The sequence below is a fragment of the Pseudorca crassidens genome, chromosome 3, assembly GCF_039906515.1.
Source record: "Pseudorca crassidens isolate mPseCra1 chromosome 3, mPseCra1.hap1, whole genome shotgun sequence".
NCBI lineage: Eukaryota > Metazoa > Chordata > Mammalia > Artiodactyla > Delphinidae > Pseudorca > Pseudorca crassidens.
In genome coordinates this window covers 51209319-51229814 of record NC_090298.1, presented here as the reverse complement: position 1 = coordinate 51229814, position 20496 = coordinate 51209319, and the positions used below count along the sequence as shown (strand labels likewise).

At 35.5% G+C, this 20496-nt stretch overlaps 1 protein-coding gene across 5 annotated transcripts in view; it reads right to left on the bottom strand.

Moving 5' to 3' along the window:
• RNF180 (ring finger protein 180) overlaps nucleotides 1-20496 on the bottom strand; it is a 283728-nt gene that overhangs the window by 8620 nt on the left and 254612 nt on the right. For 4 of the 5 annotated variants that reach the window (XM_067730797.1, XM_067730795.1, XM_067730796.1 and 1 more), the window contains one exon: nucleotides 1533-1754. The exons of the other annotated variant lie outside the window; for it this stretch is intronic. In XM_067730797.1, coding sequence (XP_067586898.1) covers nucleotides 1533-1754 — 222 coding nt within the window. The remainder of the gene's footprint in view (nucleotides 1-1532; nucleotides 1755-20496) is intronic. 5 annotated transcript variants of the gene reach the window in all.

Here is a 20496-nt window from a genome sequence, read left to right as displayed (position 1 = left end):
CACCAGATACTGAAAATATGGAATTGATTAAAAATTTAGGAAGAGTATATGTACTATCTCTTAGAGGCTGAGGATTTAAAGATATTTTAAGACACGGTTCCTGTCTTAAGAAACTCATAGTATAGAATAGTTTCTCAATCTTTTTTTTTTTCATTATCACTCCTGTAAGGAGAAAAAAAATGTTAAATTTAAATATATCTCAAATTAAATATTCTAATCAGTAAATCAAATTAAACCAAATTTCTCCTGAATGAGAGAAATTAAAAATAAGGAATAAAATTTGTTCAGGTAGCGTTGAGCTCTTGAGAGCCTCAAATGACTGTAATATCTAAGATTTTTTTGGTGCCCCAAGAACCAGGTTTTGCCCCCATTTAAAGTGCATGGCCTAGGAGACAGTACACTTAAAACCATTGTAATAAGTCAATGTATATATTTTAATACATACAACCACTTCATTCCAAAAAGTGATTTGGATTGGAGTTAATGGAGTGAGTGAGAAGCTTCTGTACCAGGAATTCACTTTTTCACAGACTTAAGCACAACTTATTATTAGTGATAACCTGATAATAATTAGTTTGTAATCAACACATGGTTTAAAGAATAGCCAATATTACTAGTAGATTTTAATTACGCTATTTTAAAGTAAAGGACACAATAAAGACACATACTCTTTTTTTGCCATAAACTATTAGGAAAAAAAGTGTAGTGCAGTGAAAATCATACTCCTCAAGGAATCAGAAGATTTGGATTCTTGTGCCAATATTAAACATACTTATTATTTGGTCAAGTCAAAATAGTTTCTCTATATCAAGATGTTCATATGGTTTTCTTTAATCTGTTAATGTGATGAATTCAAATAGATTCTTTAAAATGTTGAATAATTTTTAAAAAATCTGTTAAAGTGATGAATTAAAGTGATAGATTTTCCAATGTTTTATCATTCCTTCATACCCAGGATAAATTCTGTGTGTTCATGATAATCGTTTTTTACACATTGATGAATTCAACTTTATATATTTTATGTGGCATTTTTATGCCTATGTTTGTAAGGAAGATTGGTCTATAATTTTGTTTTATGCGATTTTTGCCTGGTTTGTATATCATGATTTTATTGTCTTCATAAAACATGTTGGCAGTTAGGTGACAATTCTCTATGGATCTCTGTGTGTCTGCATATCTTGCAAGCAAGAGGCACTGACTGCCTTTGTTCTGACATTGGCAATCTTGTGCTCTCTTTTTATTCTCTGAAATGGTTTGCATAAAACTAGAATTCTTGATGGCTTGACTAAATCTAACCTATAAAACCACTTGGGCCTGTAGTCGTTTCAGGTGTGGGTGTAGGTTTTTAAACACCAATCAATTTCTTTAATAGTTGTTGGTATATTAATGTTTTCTAGTTATTCTTGAGTCCTTTTTGGTAATTTTTATATAGCATTATCCGTTCTATTCAAGTTTTTAAACAAATTGGACTAAAATTTTCATGGCTGTGGTACATTTAGGGCTTTACACAAATATTCTGTTCTCCTGGGTACCTGGTTTGTTTGCACTTCCCTGCCCCTCAGGCATGGCCACCAGACTTGACAAACGAAAACGACTGTCCAAAGAAAATGCTGTGTGTTGCTTCTGGGTAGAGCATTTATCAGTTTGACATGCTGCAGCTGTCTCTTTTCCTCCTCCACAACCAGCAGTGTACCAGACAGAGGCTGCTCTGTCATCCTCGGTCCTAAAGCTTAGGATGATGTGGAGCAGAACACCTAGAAGTTAAGGGAAAAACTAATTCTGACTGAAAATAATGAAGTGACTTTTAAAACTATTAAAGAAAAGGATGATAATCACAAAAGTTGAAACTGACTTGTTTCCCCACATGAAAAAAAAAAGAAGATAAAGCTCTTGGAGAAATTCATTGTGTGAAATCAAAGAGTGAGAAAGAACTGTGAAGAAAATCTCCAAGTCACTATCATATTTAGGAAGAATATAAAGAAGAACCAGCATTCCAGAATCTCATACAGGTACTTCTGCTTCTTCATAAATTCTATTTTGTAAAAACAATTTTACCTCATAAGGATTTCTCTCATATTCTAGAAAACAAGGCATGACCTTTTCTCCCCAGAATATGGTTCAAATTTATATTCACCATCAAAGACCATAAAGTAGGCTCTATATTTTGAAGATTCTTTCAGAGACAGAAAGACTGTCAACAATTATCTCATTCATTTTTGTAATTTTAGCAACTTGCACAGTGCTTATAGTGGGTACTAAGTGTGTTTATTGAATGGATGGATGAATGTATGTATATAAGGATAGACTTCAGAGAGTAGAATGAATATATTAGCATATTTTTGAAAATGTCCCAAATCAAGCTTCTCAACTATATGTTCAGAATATATTGAATATTATTATGAATATATTTGAGGTACATTTTGTAGTTCTTATGAAAAAAAACTTTAGAGGTTAACTCAGAGAGCCCTGAAATCAGTATAAAAAGGGGATATGTCCTATTCTTCGTGTGTGATGGGACAGACAAAAGGTTAAAGCAGGTCTTTTATTGCTCTATATTCTTCATGTTACATAAGAATTCTGCTGTGTCAAAATTTGATTGATATAAATAAGCCTTAGTAGAGGTGGAGTGATATTTTTAGTCACAAGCAGGTATAGAGTTATTCTGTTAATAGACATGAAAAGTTAATGCAAAATGGATGTAAAGTTTTATCTTTATCTTCTATATCTTTAGGATTGCAGGGTCAAATATATTTATTAATCCTACAAAATTAACTTTTTATATTGAATAAACTAAAATATATTGCAGGTTGCAACATATTCTATAACACCTACTGACATTTCAATATTGTTTTTTAAGTTATTGGGCTAAATTATATAATTCTTAAATGTTTTGTTTCTGTAACCAGGTAAGAAGTGAGAACCATGTGTGTGTGTTGTTTTTTTTAATTAGTTTATTTATTTGGTTGCGCCGGGTCTTAGTTGTGGCAGGTGGGCTCCTTAGTTGCAGCTCACCAGCTCCTTAGTTGCAGCAGGTGGACTCCTTAGTTATGGCTTGCCAGCTCCTTAGTTGAGGCATGTGAACTCTTAGTTGCGGCATGCATGTGGGATCTAATTCCTTGTCCAGGGATCGAACCCGGGCCCCCTGCATTGGGAGCACAGAGTCTTAACCACTGCACCACCAGGGAAGTCCCAGAACCATGTGTTTTTTTTTTTTAAGTATTTTTTTGTGATAGAACACAAATAACATGAAATTTGGCATTTTTACTACACAGTTCAGTGGCATTAATTACATTCACAAAGTTAAGCAACCACTGCCACTATTTATTTCCAAAAAATTTTTCATTACCACAAAGAGATACTCTGTAGACATTAAGCAATAATTCCCCAATTCCCAGCTCTCCTTTGCTCCTGGCAACCTCTAACCTACTTTCTGTCTCTATGAATTTGCCTGTTCTAAGATATCTCATAGAAGTGGGATCATGCAGTATTCATCCTTTTTTGTTTGGCTTATTTCACTTAACATAATGTTTTCAAGGTTCACTGATACTGCAAGATGTATCAAAACTTCATTCGTTTTTATGGCTGAATAATATTCCATTGTATGTATATACCATATTTTTAAAATTCATTAATTTGTTCCTAGATAATTGGGTTGTTTCCATCTGTTGGCTATAGTGAATAATGCTGCATTGAACACTGGCATACAAGTATCTGTTTAAGTCCTCGTTTTCAATTCCTTTGGGTATATACACAAGAGAATTGTTATGTCACAATGGTGATTCTATGTTTAGCATTTTGAGAAAACTCCAGACTTTTTTTTTTCCAGTGCAATATATCATTTTGCATCCCTGCTAGCAATGCACAAGGGTTCCAATTTCTCCACATCCTTGCCAACATTTATTTTGTGTTTTTAAAAATTATAGTCATTATAGTAGGTGTGAATCTCATTGTGGTTTTGATTTGCATTAATTCTCCTAATAACTAATGGCGTTGTGTATCTTTTCATGTGTTTATTGGCTATTTGTATATATTCTTTGGAAGAATGTCTATTGAAGTCCATTGCCCATTTTTTAACTGGGTTGTTTGCCTTCTTGAGTTCTTTATATATTCTGGGTATTAAACCATTATCAGATATAATTTGCAAACATTTTCTCCCATTATGTGGGTTGTATTTTTACCTTCTTGATAATTTCCTTTTGATGCACAAAGTTTTTAATTTTGATGAAATTCAATTTATTTATTTGCTTATGCTTTTGGTGTCATAGCTAAGAATCTGTTTGGTCACGAAGATTTACCCCTATATTTTCTTTTAAGAGTTTTATGTTTTATACTTAGGCCATTGATCCATTCTGAGTTAATTTTTGTACAAAGTATGATGTAGGGGGTCCAATTTTATTCTTGTGCATGTGGAAATCCAGTTGTCCTAGCATTATCTGTTGAAGAGACTATTCTTTCCCCCATTGAATGGCCTTAGCACCCTTTCCAAAAATCAAGTGGCCATAGACATATGGGTTTATTTCTAGAGTTACTATTCCATTTCTATTCCATATCCTTTTGCTAGTATCATACTGTTTTCATTCCTGTATTGTTTTGAAATAGAAAGTGTGAGTCTACAACACTGTGCTTCTTTTTCAAGATATTTTTTGTTTACTCAGGGCCCCTTGATATTAAGGACCAGGTTTTCCATTTCTACAAAAATGGGCTATAGTAATTTTGATAGGTATTGCATTGAATCTACTGATAGCTGTAGCTAGTACTGATATGTTAACAATATTAAGTCTTCTAATCCATGGACACAGGATATCTTTCCATTTATTCAGATCTTCTTTAATTTCTCTCAGTTATGTTTTATAGTTCTCAGTATACAAGTAACCATCCTTGGTTAAATTTTTTCCTAGTTATTTATTCTTTTAGATGCTGTTGTAAATGAAACTGCTTTCTTAATATCCTTTTCAGATTGTTCTCTGTTGGTGAACACAACTGAGTGCTGTGTGTTGATGCTGTAACCTGAAACTTTGCTGGATATTTTATTAGTTCTAGTAGCTTTCTTTTAGATTCTTTGGGATTTTCTATATGTAAGTTTACTTCTACCTTTCCAATTTGGATTCCTTTTATTTCTTGTTCTTATCTAACTGTTCTGGCTAGAATTTCTAGAACAGTGTTGAACAGCAGTGGTTAAAGCAGGCATCCTTGTCTTGTTCTTAATCTTAGGGGGAAAGTTTTCAGTCTTTCACACTGAGTTTGATGTTACCTGTGAGTTTTTTTAATAAATGCCCGTTGTCATGTTGAGGAAGTTCCTTTCTATTCCTAGTATTCTGAATTTTTTGTAAAAACGGTGCTTGATTTTGTCAAATGCCTTTATGCATTCTATTAATATGGTATAATATGGTATATAATATATGGTATATTAATCAAAATATTGATTTTCTTATGTTAGACCACCCTAGCATACTTGGAATAAATACCACTTGGTCATACTGTACACTCAGTTTCCTAGTAATTTTTGGAGGATTTTGCATCTACATTTACAAGGGACATTGGTCTGTAATCTTTTTTTGTGATGTCTTTATATGGCTTTAATATTGGGGCAATGCTGGCCTCATAGAATGAGTTAGGAAGTATTCCCTTCTCTTCAATTTCTTGCAAGAGTTTAACAAAGATTGGGGTTACTTCTTTAAATTTTGGTAGAATTCACCAGTGATGTCATTTGGTCCCTGCCTTTTTGGGAGGTTTTTGATTACTGATTCAAGTTCTTTATTTGTTACAAGTGTGTTGAGATTTTCTATTTATTCTTAAGAAGTTTAGATAATTCGTGTTCCTAGAAATTTGTCCATTCTATCTAGGTTATCTAATTTGTTGTCATAAAATTGCTCATAGTATTCTCGTATACTTTTTTTTTTTCTGTAAGGTTGGTAGTGAAGCCTCTACTTTTACTTCTGAGTCATTTATTTGCATCTTCTTTTTTTCTTTGTCAGTCTAGCTAAAGGGTTGCCAACTCTTTTGATATTTTAAAAGAACCAACTTTTGGTTTTGTTGATTTTTCTCCATTGTTTTTCTATTCTGTATTTCATTTACTGCCATTTTAATCTTTATTATTTCCTTACTTCTGCTAGTTTTAGGTTTAGATTGCTCCTCTTTTTCTAGTTCCTCAAGGTAAAAATTATGTTATTGGTTTGAGGATTTTTTTCTCTTTCAATATAGGCATTTATAGCTATAAATTTTCCTCTGAGCACTGCTTTTGCTATATCTCATAAGTTTTGGTATGTTATTTTTCATTCATCTTGATGTATTTTATTTTTTTCTCCAGTTTTTTAAATGGATATATTTGACATATGACATCATATAAATTTAAGGTATCAATTTGATACATTTATACATTTTAATATGATTGCCACTGCAGCAATACTTAGTACATCTATCACATTGCATAATTATCCCTTTTTTCAGTGTTTGAGATAATTTTTAGTCTCTCAGCAAGTCTGATGATTGTAGTACAATATTGTTGTCTATATTAATTATGCTGTGCATTAGATCTCTATGGCTTATTTACTACTTGTTGCAAGTTTGGACCCTTAAACAACTTCAATCTTATTCCTCCACATCCCCGCTACCCCTTGGTAACCATCATTTTACTCTGTTTTTTATGAGTTTTTCTTTTTTAGAGTCCATATATAAGTCAAATTATACAGTATTTGGTCTTTTTCTGTCTGACTTACCTCAGTTGGCATAGTTTCCTCAAGGTCCATCCATGTTGTCACAAATGGAAGGATATCTTCCTTTCTTCATGGCTGAGTATAATTCCATTGTATCTATACACCACATCTTTTTTATCCATTCATCCATTGATGGACATTTAGGTTTCCATATCTTGACTATTGTGAATAATGCTGCAATAAAAATGGGTGTACATATATATCTTCAAAATCCTGTTTTCATTTCCTTTAGGTATATACCCAGAAGTGGAATTGCTGGATCATATGGTAGATTTTTAATGTTTTGAGGAAGCTTCATATTGTTTTCCATAGTGGTTGGACAAATCTACATTTCCACCAACAGTGTATAAAAGTTCTCTTTTCATCGTATCCTCACAAGCATCTGTTGTCTTCTGTCTTCTTGAGGATAGTCATTCTATATAACAGGTATGAAGTGATATCTCATAGTTTTGATTTGCATTTCCATGATGATTAGTGATGTTAAGCATCTTTTCATGTGCCTGTTGGCTATTCTGATGTCCTCTTTGGAAAAATGTCTATTTAGTTCCATGCAGTTTTTAATTGGATTGTTTATCTTTTTGTTATTAAGTTGTACGAGTTCTTTATATAGTTTGGATTTTAACCCCTCGCAAAATTGGCTTGCAAAATTTTTCTCCCATTCTGTAGGTTATCTAATTTTGTTAATTGTTCTTTTGCTGTGCAGAAGCTTTTAAGTTTGATGTTGTTTCATCTGTTGATGTTTGCTTTTGCTGTCTGTGCTTTTGGCATCATATCAGAAAATCATTACCTAGACCAATGTTGAGGAACTTCTTATGTTTTCTTCTAGTTTTTATGGTATCAGATCTTATGTTTAAGTCTTTGATTCATTTTGAGTTAATATTTGTGAGTGGTTTGAGACAGTGGTCCAAATTCATTATTCTGCATGTGTTTCTCCAGTTTTCCCAGCACCTTTTCCCACTGGGTGTTCTTGGCTCCCTTGCTGAATATTAGTCTACTGTATATGCTAGGATTTGATTCTGGGCTCTCTATTCCATTGTTCTATGTGTATATTTCTGTGCTAACACCATACTTTTAAAAAATTACTATGGCTTTATAGTATAGTTGGAAATCCAGAAGCATGATACCTCCAACTTTATTTTTCCTCAAGACTGCTTTGGTTACTCAGAGTCTTTTGTGGTTTCACACAAATTTCAGGATTGTTTCTTCTATTTCTGTTAAGAGTGCCTTTGGTATTTGATGAGTATTGCATTGAATCTGTAGATGGTATTGGGTAGTATGAACATTTTAACACCATTAATTCTTCCAATCCATGAATATGGGATGTCTTTCCATTTTTTTGAGCTTTCTTCAATTTCTTTAATCAAAGTCTTATAGTTTTCATAGTATATATCTTTCATTTCCTTGTTTAAATTTGTTCCTAAGTATTTTCTTGTTTTTGATGCTGTTGTGAATGGGATAGTGTTCTTCCTTTCTTTTCCAGATGTTTCATCATTAGCGTGAAGGAATGCAACTGAATTCTGTATGTTGATTTTGTATCCTGCTACTTTACTGAAATAATTGATTAGTTCCAACAGTTTTTGATTGACTCTTTGGGATTTTCTCTATATAATATCATATTAGAAATCATGTATCAGCAAATAGCAACAATTTTACTTCTTTCTTTCCAGTTTGGATGCCTTTAATTTGTTTGTCTTGTCTAACTGCTCTAGCTAGGACTTCCAGTACTATACTGAATAGGAGTGGTGAGAGTGGGCATCCTTGTCTTGTTTCTGATCTTAGAGGAAAAGCTTTCAATTTTCTCCATTGAGTGTAATGTTAGATGTGGGACTGTCATAAATGGCCCTTATTTTGGTTCATTCCCTCCATACCTAATTTGTTGAGATTTTTAAAATCATGAATGGATGTTAAATTTCATCAGATGAGATGATCATGTGATTTTAATCTCTGATTTTGTTAATGTGATATATTCCATTTATTGATTGCATATGTTGAGCCATTCTTGCATCCCAGAGATAAATTCCACTGATCCTGATGTATAATCCCTTTAATGTGTTGTTGAATTTGGTTTGCTACTATTTTGTTGAGAATTTTTGAATCTATATTCATCAGGGGTACTGGCCTATAGCATTCTTTTTATTTTTTATGGTACTCTTATCTGGTTTTGGTATCAGGGTAATACTGGCCTTGTAAAATGAATTTGGATCTGTTCCCTCCTCCCTGATATTTTAGAAGAGTTTGAAGAGGACTGGTATTAATTCTTCTTTAAATGTTTGGTAGAATTTGCCAGTGAAGCTGTCTGGTCCTAGGGTTTTTTGTGTTGGGAGGTTTTTGATTACTGATTCCATTTCTTTATTCATTATTGGTCTGTTCAGATTCTGTATTTCTCCCTGATTCAGGCTTGGAAGGTCATGTGTTTGTAGAAATGTATGCATTTCTCCCAGGTTTTGTAATCTCTTATGATCCCATTATTTCTGTAGAATCAACTATAGTATCTCCTCTTTCACTTAGAATTTTGAGTCTTCTCTCTTTTTTATTCTTGGTAAATGTAGTTACAACTTTGTCAATTTTGAAGAACCAGCTCTTGGTTTTGTTGATCCTATTGCTTTTTCTGGTCCCTATTTCATTTATTTCTGCTTTGATCTTTATTACTTCCTTCTTCTGCTTACTTTGGGCATAATTTATTCTTTTTCTAATTCCTTGAGGTATAAAGTTAGATTGTTTATTTGTGATCTTTCTTAATATAGGCATTTATTGCTATAAACTTTCCTCTGAGACTGCTTTTGCTGTATCCCACAAGGTCTATATTGGATTTTCATTTGTTTTAAAATAGTTTATTTATCTTTTGATTTCTTCTTGACCCACTGGTTGTTCAGAATGTATTGTTCAGTTTCCACATATTCGTAGATCTTCTCTTGATTTCTAGTTTCATACCGTTGTGATCACAAAAGATAGTTGGTATGATTTCAGTCTTCTTAAATTTGCTAAGATTTGTTTTGTTTCCTATCATATGATCTAACCTGGAGCATATTCTGTATGTACTTGAGAAAAATGTATATTTTGCTCCATTTGGATGGAATATTTTATATATATATATATGTGTGTGTGTGTGTGTGTATGTGTTTTATATATATATATATATATATACACACACACACACACATAATATTCTACTTGTTCTAAAGTATGGTTACATTTCAACATATCCTTGTTGATTTTCTGTCTGGATGACCTATGCATTGTCGATAGTGGGGTACTGAAGGATTATTGAAGGATTATTATTGTATTGTTGTCTATTTCTCTCTTAAGATCTGTTAGTATTTGCATAGTATATTTCACTGCTCAGGTGTTGGGAGCATATATATATATTTATGACTGTCGTATCTTCTTGAGTATTGACCCCTTTATCATTATATAACGACATTCTTTGTCTATTGTTGCCATTTTTGGCTTGAAGTCAACTTCTGATATAAATATGGCTACACCCACTTTATTTTCGTTATTGCTTGCTTGGAATGTCATCTTCCATCCTCACTTAGAGTCTATGTCTGTAGTTAGAGCTGAAATGAGTCTCTTGTGGGCAGCACAGAGTTGGGTATTGTATTTCTACCTGTGCCTTTTGATTGGTGAGTTCAACACGTTTACATTTTGGGTGATTATTGATATGCAAGCACTTGATACTGCCATTTTATCTTTTGACTTTGGTTATTTTGTATCTCCATTATTTTCTTTTTCCTTCTGCTTCTCTTTATGTTTGTATATTGGTGGTTTTCAGTGATCAGTTTTTCAGTCTCCCCCTTTTTTACATTTTGTGTCTCTATTCCACATTTCTCCTTTGTGGTTACCCTGAGGCTTATATAAAATATCTCATAGATAAAACTGTCCTTTTACTGCTGATAGCAACTTATCTTTTTTCAGCTATAAATGTTCTTCCTTTTTCCTCCTCCCCTTTTTGTATTTTTGATGTCACAAATTACCTTTTTGTGCTGTGAATTCATTAACAAATTGTAGTAGCTATACATATTTTAACGCTCTTTAACTTTTACGTTAGAATTAAGTGCTTAACATACTATTCTAACATACAGTTTTCTAATTCTGACTATCACAATTATCACAGTTTTGTGTACTTTTTTTTTAATGTTTCCCTAATTAGCACTTCAGCTTGAAGTACTCCTTTTAACGTTTCTTGCAAGGTAGGTCAAGTGGTGGCAAACTCCCTCACCTTCTGTTTGTCTGGGAAAGTCTTTATTACTCCTTCATATCTGAAGGACAACTTTGCCAGATAGAGTATCCTTGGCTGGAAATTGTATATTTTAATACTTTGAATATCTCATCCCACTCTCTCCTGGCCTGTTGAGTTTCTGCTGAGAAATTCACTGATTGATAGCCTAATGAGGGCTCCTTGGTAGGTTACTTTCCTTTTCCCCCTGGCTGCCATTAAAATTCTTTATCATTGATGTTTTACAGTTTCATTATAATGTCTTGGAAAAGGTCTTTTTGCATTGAGATAATGAAGTGTTCTGTTAGGTTTGTGGACTTGTATGTTTAATTACTTCCCAGGCTTGGGAAGTTCTCAGCTATTATTTATTTTTTTAAAATAAACCCTCTGTGCCTCCTCCCTTTCTTTTTCTGGCATACCTATTATTATTACTTTGGCTTTCCTAATGGAGTCTTATAATTCTTGTAGGGTTTCTGCATTTTTTAGAAATCTTAGTTCTCTTCCTCTTCTACCGGAATCATTTCTAAATTCCTATCCTCCAGATCACTAATTAATTCTCTCTTCCATCTGATCTGCTCTATTTTTAATACTTTCTAATGCATTCTTCATCTCATTTATTGAGTTCTTTAGCACCAGAATTTCTGTTTCTTTTTTTTTTTTAATAATTTCAATCTTTTTGGTAAAATACTCCTCCTGTATGTTAATTTTATTCCTGCATTCAATGAATTTGCTTTTCTGAGTTTTCTTTCAGGTTGTTCAATTTCTTCATAACAGCTACTTGGAATATTGCAATCTAACTGATAAAGAATTCAATATCTTTGAGTTTAGTTGCTGGAGATTTGTCATTTTCTTTTTGAGATACCAAATTACCATGATTTTTCATAGTGTTTGATGGAATGTGCCTCTGTCATCACATTTGAAGTAGTAAACACCACCTTTCTTATTTTGGGAGGTTTTGTTTACTTTGAGTTAAACAGATTGGCAATTAGAAACCTTTCTTTGTTTTCCAGAAGGTGGACTATAGCACAAATTTTCAGTTTCTCTTACAGAGCTGATGTGCTGCCAAAGTTGGGAGCATGTGCATAAAAATGCTGGCATTAAAAAGAAAAAAAGCGGGTGGCAGAGTGTAGGGAGGTATGGGCTTGGTATCTGGGGCTTTGGGTGTGCCCATGGCCCAGTAGGGAGATCTTAGAGTTAAGGAGTCTCAGAGGTCTATGGGTTGACCTCTTACTGAAATCCTGGGGCAGACAGCAGGAAATGTGTTCCTTCAGTTCTCTTTGTGTGTCTTCTTCCCTCTTCTATGACCTCTCCCAGTCATGGAGGTCCCTCAGAAAGAGCACTGTGTTCTGTCCAGCTGCAGCCTGTGTGGCCTAGCAGACTTTCACTCACCACTCTCTCTTTCCACCTCTTATTAGAGAAGTCATCCTTCCAGGTGCTGCTGCTGTCACTATCCCCCTTGGCTTTGTAGCCTTCTCCAAAGTCCAATCCACCCACTTTCGGATGTACAGATGGACGGATCTCATGTGTGTCCTAATGTGCTGTGCAGAGAGGCATTTTTGCTCACTAACAGGTCTCCAAAGAGTTCTAAATTAAAGGGGAGATAAAAAAGGAACAACTCACACCATCATGATGGTGATATCACTCCATCACGAGGTATCCTCTAATTTCCTTTGCACTTTATTTGACCCACTGTTTGTTTAAAGTGTGTTATTTAATCCCTATTTATTTGTGAACTTTTTAATTTTCCTTCTTCATTGATTTCTAGCTTATTTCATTGTGGTTGAGAAGATACTTTGTATGATTTCAATCTTTTTAAATTTATCAAGACATGTCTTGTGGCAGTACCACATCTTTTTTATTTTTATAACTTAACTTAATTATCAATTTAAGTACAAAAAATAAATGTGATTTACTTGGTTTTTTTCCCTTTAATTTTGGAGGACTATAATACTTGCCATTAAGGTATGTAATTTATGATAATTATATTTATATTTTTATACATAAATTATGGGTTTATATTATCCTATTTCTAATTGGCCACAATTGGGCTAAATGTGGTACATTTTATTTATGATGCCAGGATAAATACGTAATAAACAAACACCAGAAAACCATTTGTGTATTAAAAAGCAAACAACCATTACATAATCATTTAGTGATATTAATTTTGAGTGAGTGGTTGTCTAAGATTTAGATAAATATAATCCCTAATTTTTGTCTGTTTTATTTTAAACAAAAAGTATTATATAAAATGTATGTTCAATTAGATGTTATAATGTAATGATTTACACTCAAAATTAAGAATATTTTCCATGTAACAAGATTTAATGGTTTTCTTCTGTAAAAAAATACAATCCCTTATTTTCCTTTATTTATAATAACATGGAATTCAGAATAACTAGATCTTATCAATGAGTCTATTTGTAGTTACACACTGTCATGCTAAAAATTGAGGTTCAGTGGTAAATTTTTTACAGTATATTTAGTTTGGAGCTCTTAACCTAATATCCAACATATTACAAAGGTATCTCTTGTCAGGAAATATTTCAAAGAGCCTCATTTAGGTTGTGAAAGAGTGTACTGGATCATTTTAATTATCAGTAAGTCCTTCAGGATAGATATGTTCTCCAGTTTACAAATTAAAAATACAAAAAGGGCTTGAGGCTTTGATGGTTTATTGGTTTGCCACGGGTCACATCATAAGTGATGGATCTGGATCATAAAGCCAGTTCCTGTTTATATACCTATGACAGTACATTAAATTCCAGATATTTCAAAATGTAAGACAATGTAAAATTCTCTCATTAGCTTGACATTTTATACTGAAACTATTTCAAGCAAACTGCCTTTTGAGAAGATAATTATTTTTAAAATACTTTTATCTATTTTTGCTGAATATATAAATATATCCCACCTTATTTTAAAAATCTTTTCCTTGACACTAAAATACTGAGCAACCTGATTAGTTAGAAGACGACAGTGAGGTAGTAGTCAACCAAAATGGCAACACGGGAGATTCCTGAGCTCTCCTACTCCCACAGACAAAATGAATGTACAGCTACATATGGAGAAATTCCCTCTGAAAGAGATCCGGAAAGTAGCTGAGTGATCGTATACATCAGATGAATGAAAAAGTAGCCACAGTGAGTTGGGTAGGAAAGGTTGAGGCACACTCTTGCCATAACCCCCACCCCTTACACAGTGCTGTATAATTGGGGATGAACCCCCGACTCCCAGGTTCTCCCTGAGGAGCAAAGGATTTGGACCCTATATCTAGTATTCCAACATATAAGACACTCAATAGAAGGAGTTTCAAAACACCTACCTCAGAAATCTAACTGGGCTTGGGTCCATGAGAACCACAAGATGACAGCAAACAAACAAAGAAGCAATTCTTAATGGGCATACTAGAACTGCCATGGCTATCTCACTGCAGAGGGATCAGGCAAAATCACTCATACACCAGTCTTTCCCTGAGAGTTTATCTGCATACTTTAAAAGTTTCTGCCTCAGGGCCAGGTTTCTAATTTAGATGGCTCTAGGGTCTGGCCTGCATCCTCCCAAGAGACTGGGGAAGCCAGGGGATACCTCTCCTGCCTTCTCTGTCCAGCCTGATACAAGTCATCAGTACTTACTTGGAAGGAGCATGTAAACACATCTGCACCCCAGATTTTATGGCTGCCAAACAGGGTATGGGTCCCCAGATCACCTGACTCTGATAGCTAAAGGGCTTCCATTCATAAGTTCCACAGAACTGTGGCAAACAAAGAAGCAATTCTTAACTGGCTATCCCACCAGGGCTCAGTGCAGATGAAGCAGGCAGAACAGCCTCTCAGTTTTTTCCTGAAACGGGTTTATCTACATACTTTAAAAGCTGCCACTTGAGAGCCTGGCTTCTAAGTTGGTAGGCATCTAGGGGCAGCTGTGATCCTCTCTAGAGACCAGAGAAGTTGGTGGATATCCCTCCCACCTTCTCTCTCTAGCTCACTCCAATAATGAAACCAAGTTGCCAGTATCTCCCTAGAAGGAGCTTGTAAACACATCTGGGGTACCCCAGGTTTTGTGGCTGACACTGAAAGATGGGCCCCAGATTGCTTGGCTCTAGTAGCCAATGGAATTTTCACTCACAATTTCCACAGGACTGTGTAAAATAAAGAAACAGCTCTTAATGGACAAAGGAGCACCACCCCTCCCCCCTGGCTATAAACCTGGGCCCATTATAGAGGGAGCAGGGGAAAATGTCCATTTCCCACTTTCTTCCTGGAAGAGGCTTAACTACTTACTTTCCCAGCTGCTGCTTGAGGGACCACCTTCAATCAAGCTGCATCTAAGTGCTTACTGTGATCTTCCCCTTTGGGACACTAATGGGTCTTCATACACCCTCAGCTACTGGGAGCCACTAAAAATAAAGGAGGAGGCATGGACAATCACAAAAATTTAGGACACAACTAGGTGCTTGGGCTGGGCTGATAGATAAAGTTCATCTCCTAATTGAGACAACTCTGTCAAGACTGGGAGAGGTGTCTATTTTATCTACTGCACAAAAACCGAAATAGAAAGTTAAGGAAAATGAAGAAATAGGAGTATATTCCAAACAAAAGGACAGGATAAATTTACATAAACACATCTTAGTGAAACACAAAAGAAGTTTACCTGATGGTTCAAAATAACAGATACAAAGATGCTCACTGAGGTTAGGAGAGCAATGCATGAACCAAGTGACAATTCGAACAAAGAGAAAAAATATTTTTTAAAGTACCAAACAGAAATCACATAGCTGATATCAATAATTGAACTAAAAAATTCAATAGAGAGCGTTCAAGCAGGCTAGATCATATGGAAAAAAGGACCAGCAAAGTAGAAGACAGAACAATGGAATTCATTTAATTAGAGGAACAAAAAGAAAAAAAAGATTGAAAAAGAGTGAAGGTATCCTAAGGTACTTATGGGACACCATCAAATGGACCAATGTACACATTATAAGAGTCCCATAAGGAAAAGAGAGAAAGGGGCAGATAACTTTATTTGAAGCAGTAATAGATGAAAACTTCCTTATCCTGGGAAAGGAAACAGACATCCAGGTCCAGGAAGCAGAAAGAATCACAAATGAGATCAACCCAAAGAGGTCCATGCCAAGACACATTGTAATTAAAATGTCAAAAATTAGGAGGTCCGAGGGGAAGATGGCGGAAGAGTAAGACGCAGAGATCACCTTCCTCCCCACAGATACACCAGAAATACATCTACACGTGAAACAACTCCTACAGAACACCTACTGAACGCTGGCAGAAGACCTCAGACCTCCCAAAAGGCAAAAAACTCCCCACGTACCTGGGTAGGGCAAAAGAAAAAACAGAGACAAAAAGAATAGGGACGGGACCTGGTGCACCAGTGGGAGGGAGCTGTGAAGGAGGAAAGGTTACCACACACTAGGAAGCCCCTTCGCGGGCGGAGACTGTGGGTGGCGGAGTGGGGGAGCTTCGGTGCCGCGGAGGAGAGCACAGCAACAGGGGTGAGGAGGGAAAAGCGGAGAGATTCCCGCACAGAGGATCGGTGCCTACCGACCGGCACACACAAGCCCGAGAGGCTTGTCAGCTCACCCGCCGGGGCGGGCGGGGCTGCGAGCTGAGGGTCAGGCTTTGGTCGGAGCGCAGGGAGAGGACTGGGGTTGGCTGCGTGAACACAGCCTGAAGGGGTTAGTGCACCGCGGCTAGCCGGGAGGGAGTCCAGGGAAAAGTCTGGACCTGCCGAAGAGGCAAGAGACTTTTTCTTCCCTCTTTGTTTCCTGGTGCGCGAGGAGACGGGATTAAGAGCGCTGCTTAAAGGAGCTCCATAGACAGGCACGAGCCGCGGCTAAAAGCGCGGAACCAGAGATGGGCATGATACGCTAAGGCGGCTACTGCCGCCACCAAGAAGCCTGTGTGAGGCTTCCCTGATGTGGGAGAGCCAACTTCAGGACACTGGTCCACAAGAGACCTCCCAGCTCCATATAATATCAAACGACGAAAATCTCCCAGAGATCTCCATCTCAACACCAGCACCCAGCTTCACTCAACGACCAGCAAGCTACAGTGCTGGACACCCTATGCCAAACAACTAGCAAGACAGGAACACAACCCCACCCATTAGCAGAGAGGCTGCCTAAAATCATAATAAGTCCACAGACACCCCAAAACACACCACCAGACGTGGACCTGCCCACCACAGAGACAAGATCCAGCCTCATCCACCAGAACACAGGCACTAGTCCCCTCCACCAGGAAGCCTACACAACCCACTGAACCAACTTTAGCCACTGGGGACAGACACCAAAAACAACGGGAACTACGAACCTGCAGCCTGCAAAACGGAGACCCCAAACACAGTAAGATAAGCAAAATGAGAAGACAGAAAAACACACAGCAGATGAAGGAGCAAGATAAAACCCCACCAGACCTAACAAATGAAGAGGAAATAGGCAGTCTACCTGAAAAAGAATTCAGAATAATGATAGTAAAGATGATCCAAAATCTTGGAAATAGAATAGACAAAATGCAAGAAACATTTAACAAGGACCTAGAAGAACTAAAGATGAAACAAGCAATGATGAACAACACAATAAATGAAATTAAAAATACTCTAGATGGGATCAATAGCAGAATAACTGAGGCAGAAGAAGGGATAAGTGACCTGGAAGATAAAATAGTGGAAGTAACTACTGCAGAGCAGAATAAAGAAAAAAGAATGAAAAGAATTGAGGACAGTCTCAGAGACCTCTGGGACAACATTAAATGCACCAACATTCGAATTATAGGGGTTACAGAAGAAGAAGAGAAAAAATAAGAGATCTTCAACTTAAAATAATCGTGTGTGTGTGTGTGTATATATATATACACACACACGTATGTGTATTTGTGAACCTCATGGTAACCACAAACCCAAAAAACCTATAATAGATACACACAAAAGAAAAAGAAATCCAAACATAGTTATCAAATAACAAGTGAAGAGAGCAAAAGACATTAGAAATAAATAAGGAGTACAAAACACCCAGATAACACTTAACAAAATGGGAATAAATGCATAAACGTTAAACTTTAAATGTAAATGGACTAAATGCTTCAATCAAAAGACATAGAGTGGCTGAATGGATAAGAAAAGTGAGACCCATATATATGCTGCCTACAAGAGACGCACTTCAGATCTAAATACACACACAGATTGAAAATGAGGGGCTGGAAAAAGCTATTCCATGCAAATGGAAATGAAAAGAAAGCAGGGGTAGCAATACTCATATCAGACAAAATAGGTTTTAAAATAAAGACTGTCATAACAGACAAGAAGTACATTAAGTAATGATAAAGGTATCAATCCAACAAGAAGATATAACAATTGTAAATATATATACACCCAACATAGGAGCACCTAAATATATAAATCAAGTATTAATTGTAGGTGACTTAAACATCCCTCTTACATCGATGGAAAGATTATCCAGATATAATATCAATCAGGAAACACTAGCTTTAAATGGCACATTAGACCAGAGAGACTTAATACCCAGAGAACATTCCATCCCAAAACAGCAACATATACATTCTTTTGAAGTACACATTGAACTTTCTCCAGAATACACTGCATGCTAGGCCGAAAAACAAGCCTCAATACATTTAAGAAAACTGAAATCATATCAAGCATCTTTTCCATCCACAATGATATGAGACTAAAAATGGAATATCTGATTAAAAAAAACCCTACAAACATATGTAGGCTAAACCATATGGTACTATATAATCAATGAGTCACTGAAGAAATCAAAGAGGAAATAAAAAAAATACCTGCATACAAATGACAACGAAGACACAATGATTCAAAATCTATGATAGGCAGCAAAAGCAGTTCTAAGAGGGAATTGTATAGCAATACAAGCCTATCTCAGGAATCAAGAAAAATCTCAACCTAAACTTACACCTAAAGGAACTAGGAAAAGAACAAATAGAAAAACAAAGTTAGTAGAAGGAAGGAAAGAATAAAGATCAGAGCAGAAATAAATGAAACACAGACTAAAACAACGGTAGAAAAGATCAATGAAACTAAAAACTGGTTCTCTGAAAAGAAAAAAAATTCATGAACATTTAGTCAGATGCATTAAGAAAAAGAGAAGGCCCAAATAAATAAAATCAGAAATGAGAGAGAAGTTAAAACCAACACTACAGAAATACAAAGGATCAAAAGGGATTACTATCACAATTATATGCCAATAAAATGAATAACCTAGAAGAAATGGATAAATTCCTAGAAACATATAGTTTCCCAAGACTAAATCAGAATGAAACACAGAATATGAACAGACCAAATGCCAGTCATGAAATTGAATGACTAATTTAAAAAGTCTCAATAAACAAAAGTCCAGTATCAGAAAGCTTCACAGGCAAATTCTACCAAACATTAAAGAGAAATTAATGCCTATCTTTTTCAAACTCTTCCAAACTCATTTTACTAGGCCAGCATTACCCTGATACAAAAGCCAGACAAAGACACCACAAGAAAATTATGGGTCAATATCTCTGATGAATACAGATTCAAAAATCCTCAACAAAATGTTAGCAAATCAAATCCAATGATACATTACAAGGATCAGAGAACACTATCAATTGGGATTTTTCCTAGCAATGCAAGAATGGTTCAGTATTCTCAAATTAGTCACTGTGATATAGCACATTAACTGAAGAATAGAAACCATATGATCATCTCAATAGATGTTGTAACAGCTTTTGACAAAATTCAACATCCATTTATTAAAAGAGCTCTCCACAAAGTGGGTATAGAGGAAACATACTTCAACATAATAAAGGCAACAATGAGATATCACCTCACACCCATCAGAAGGGCTATTATCAAAAAGATACCAACAAGTGTTGGCAAGGATGTGGAGTGAAGGAAACTCTCATGCACTGTTGGTACAAATGTAAATTGGTGCAACCGCTATGGAAAACAGTATGGAGGGTCCTTAAAAATTAGAAAGAGAACTACTATGTGGTCCAGCAATTCCAGTTCTGAGTATTTTCCCAAAGAAAATGAAAACACAATTCGAAAAGGTGTATGCATCCCTATGTTATTTGCAACATAATTCATAATAGCCAACATATGGAAGCAACCCTACGTGCCCATAGATAGATGAATAGATAAAGAAGATGTAGACACACACACACGTGTGCGCACACATATACATACAATGGAATATTACTCAGCCATAAAAAGAATGGAATCTCACTATTTGTGCCAACATGGATGAGCCTGGAGGGTATTATGCTAAGTGGAATAAGTCAGACAGAGAAAGTAAAATACCATATGATTTTACTTATATGTGGAATCTAAAAAAAAAACAAATGAACGAAACAACACAGAAACAGTCATTGATACAGATAACAAATGTTTGCCATGGGGGAGAGGGGATGGGGGAGGAGAGAAATAAGGTGAGGGAAAATGAAGAGTTACAAACTTCCAGTTACAAAATAAGTGAGTCATGAAAATGAAATGTACGTCATGGGGAAAACAGTCAATAATAAGGTAATATCTTTGTATGGT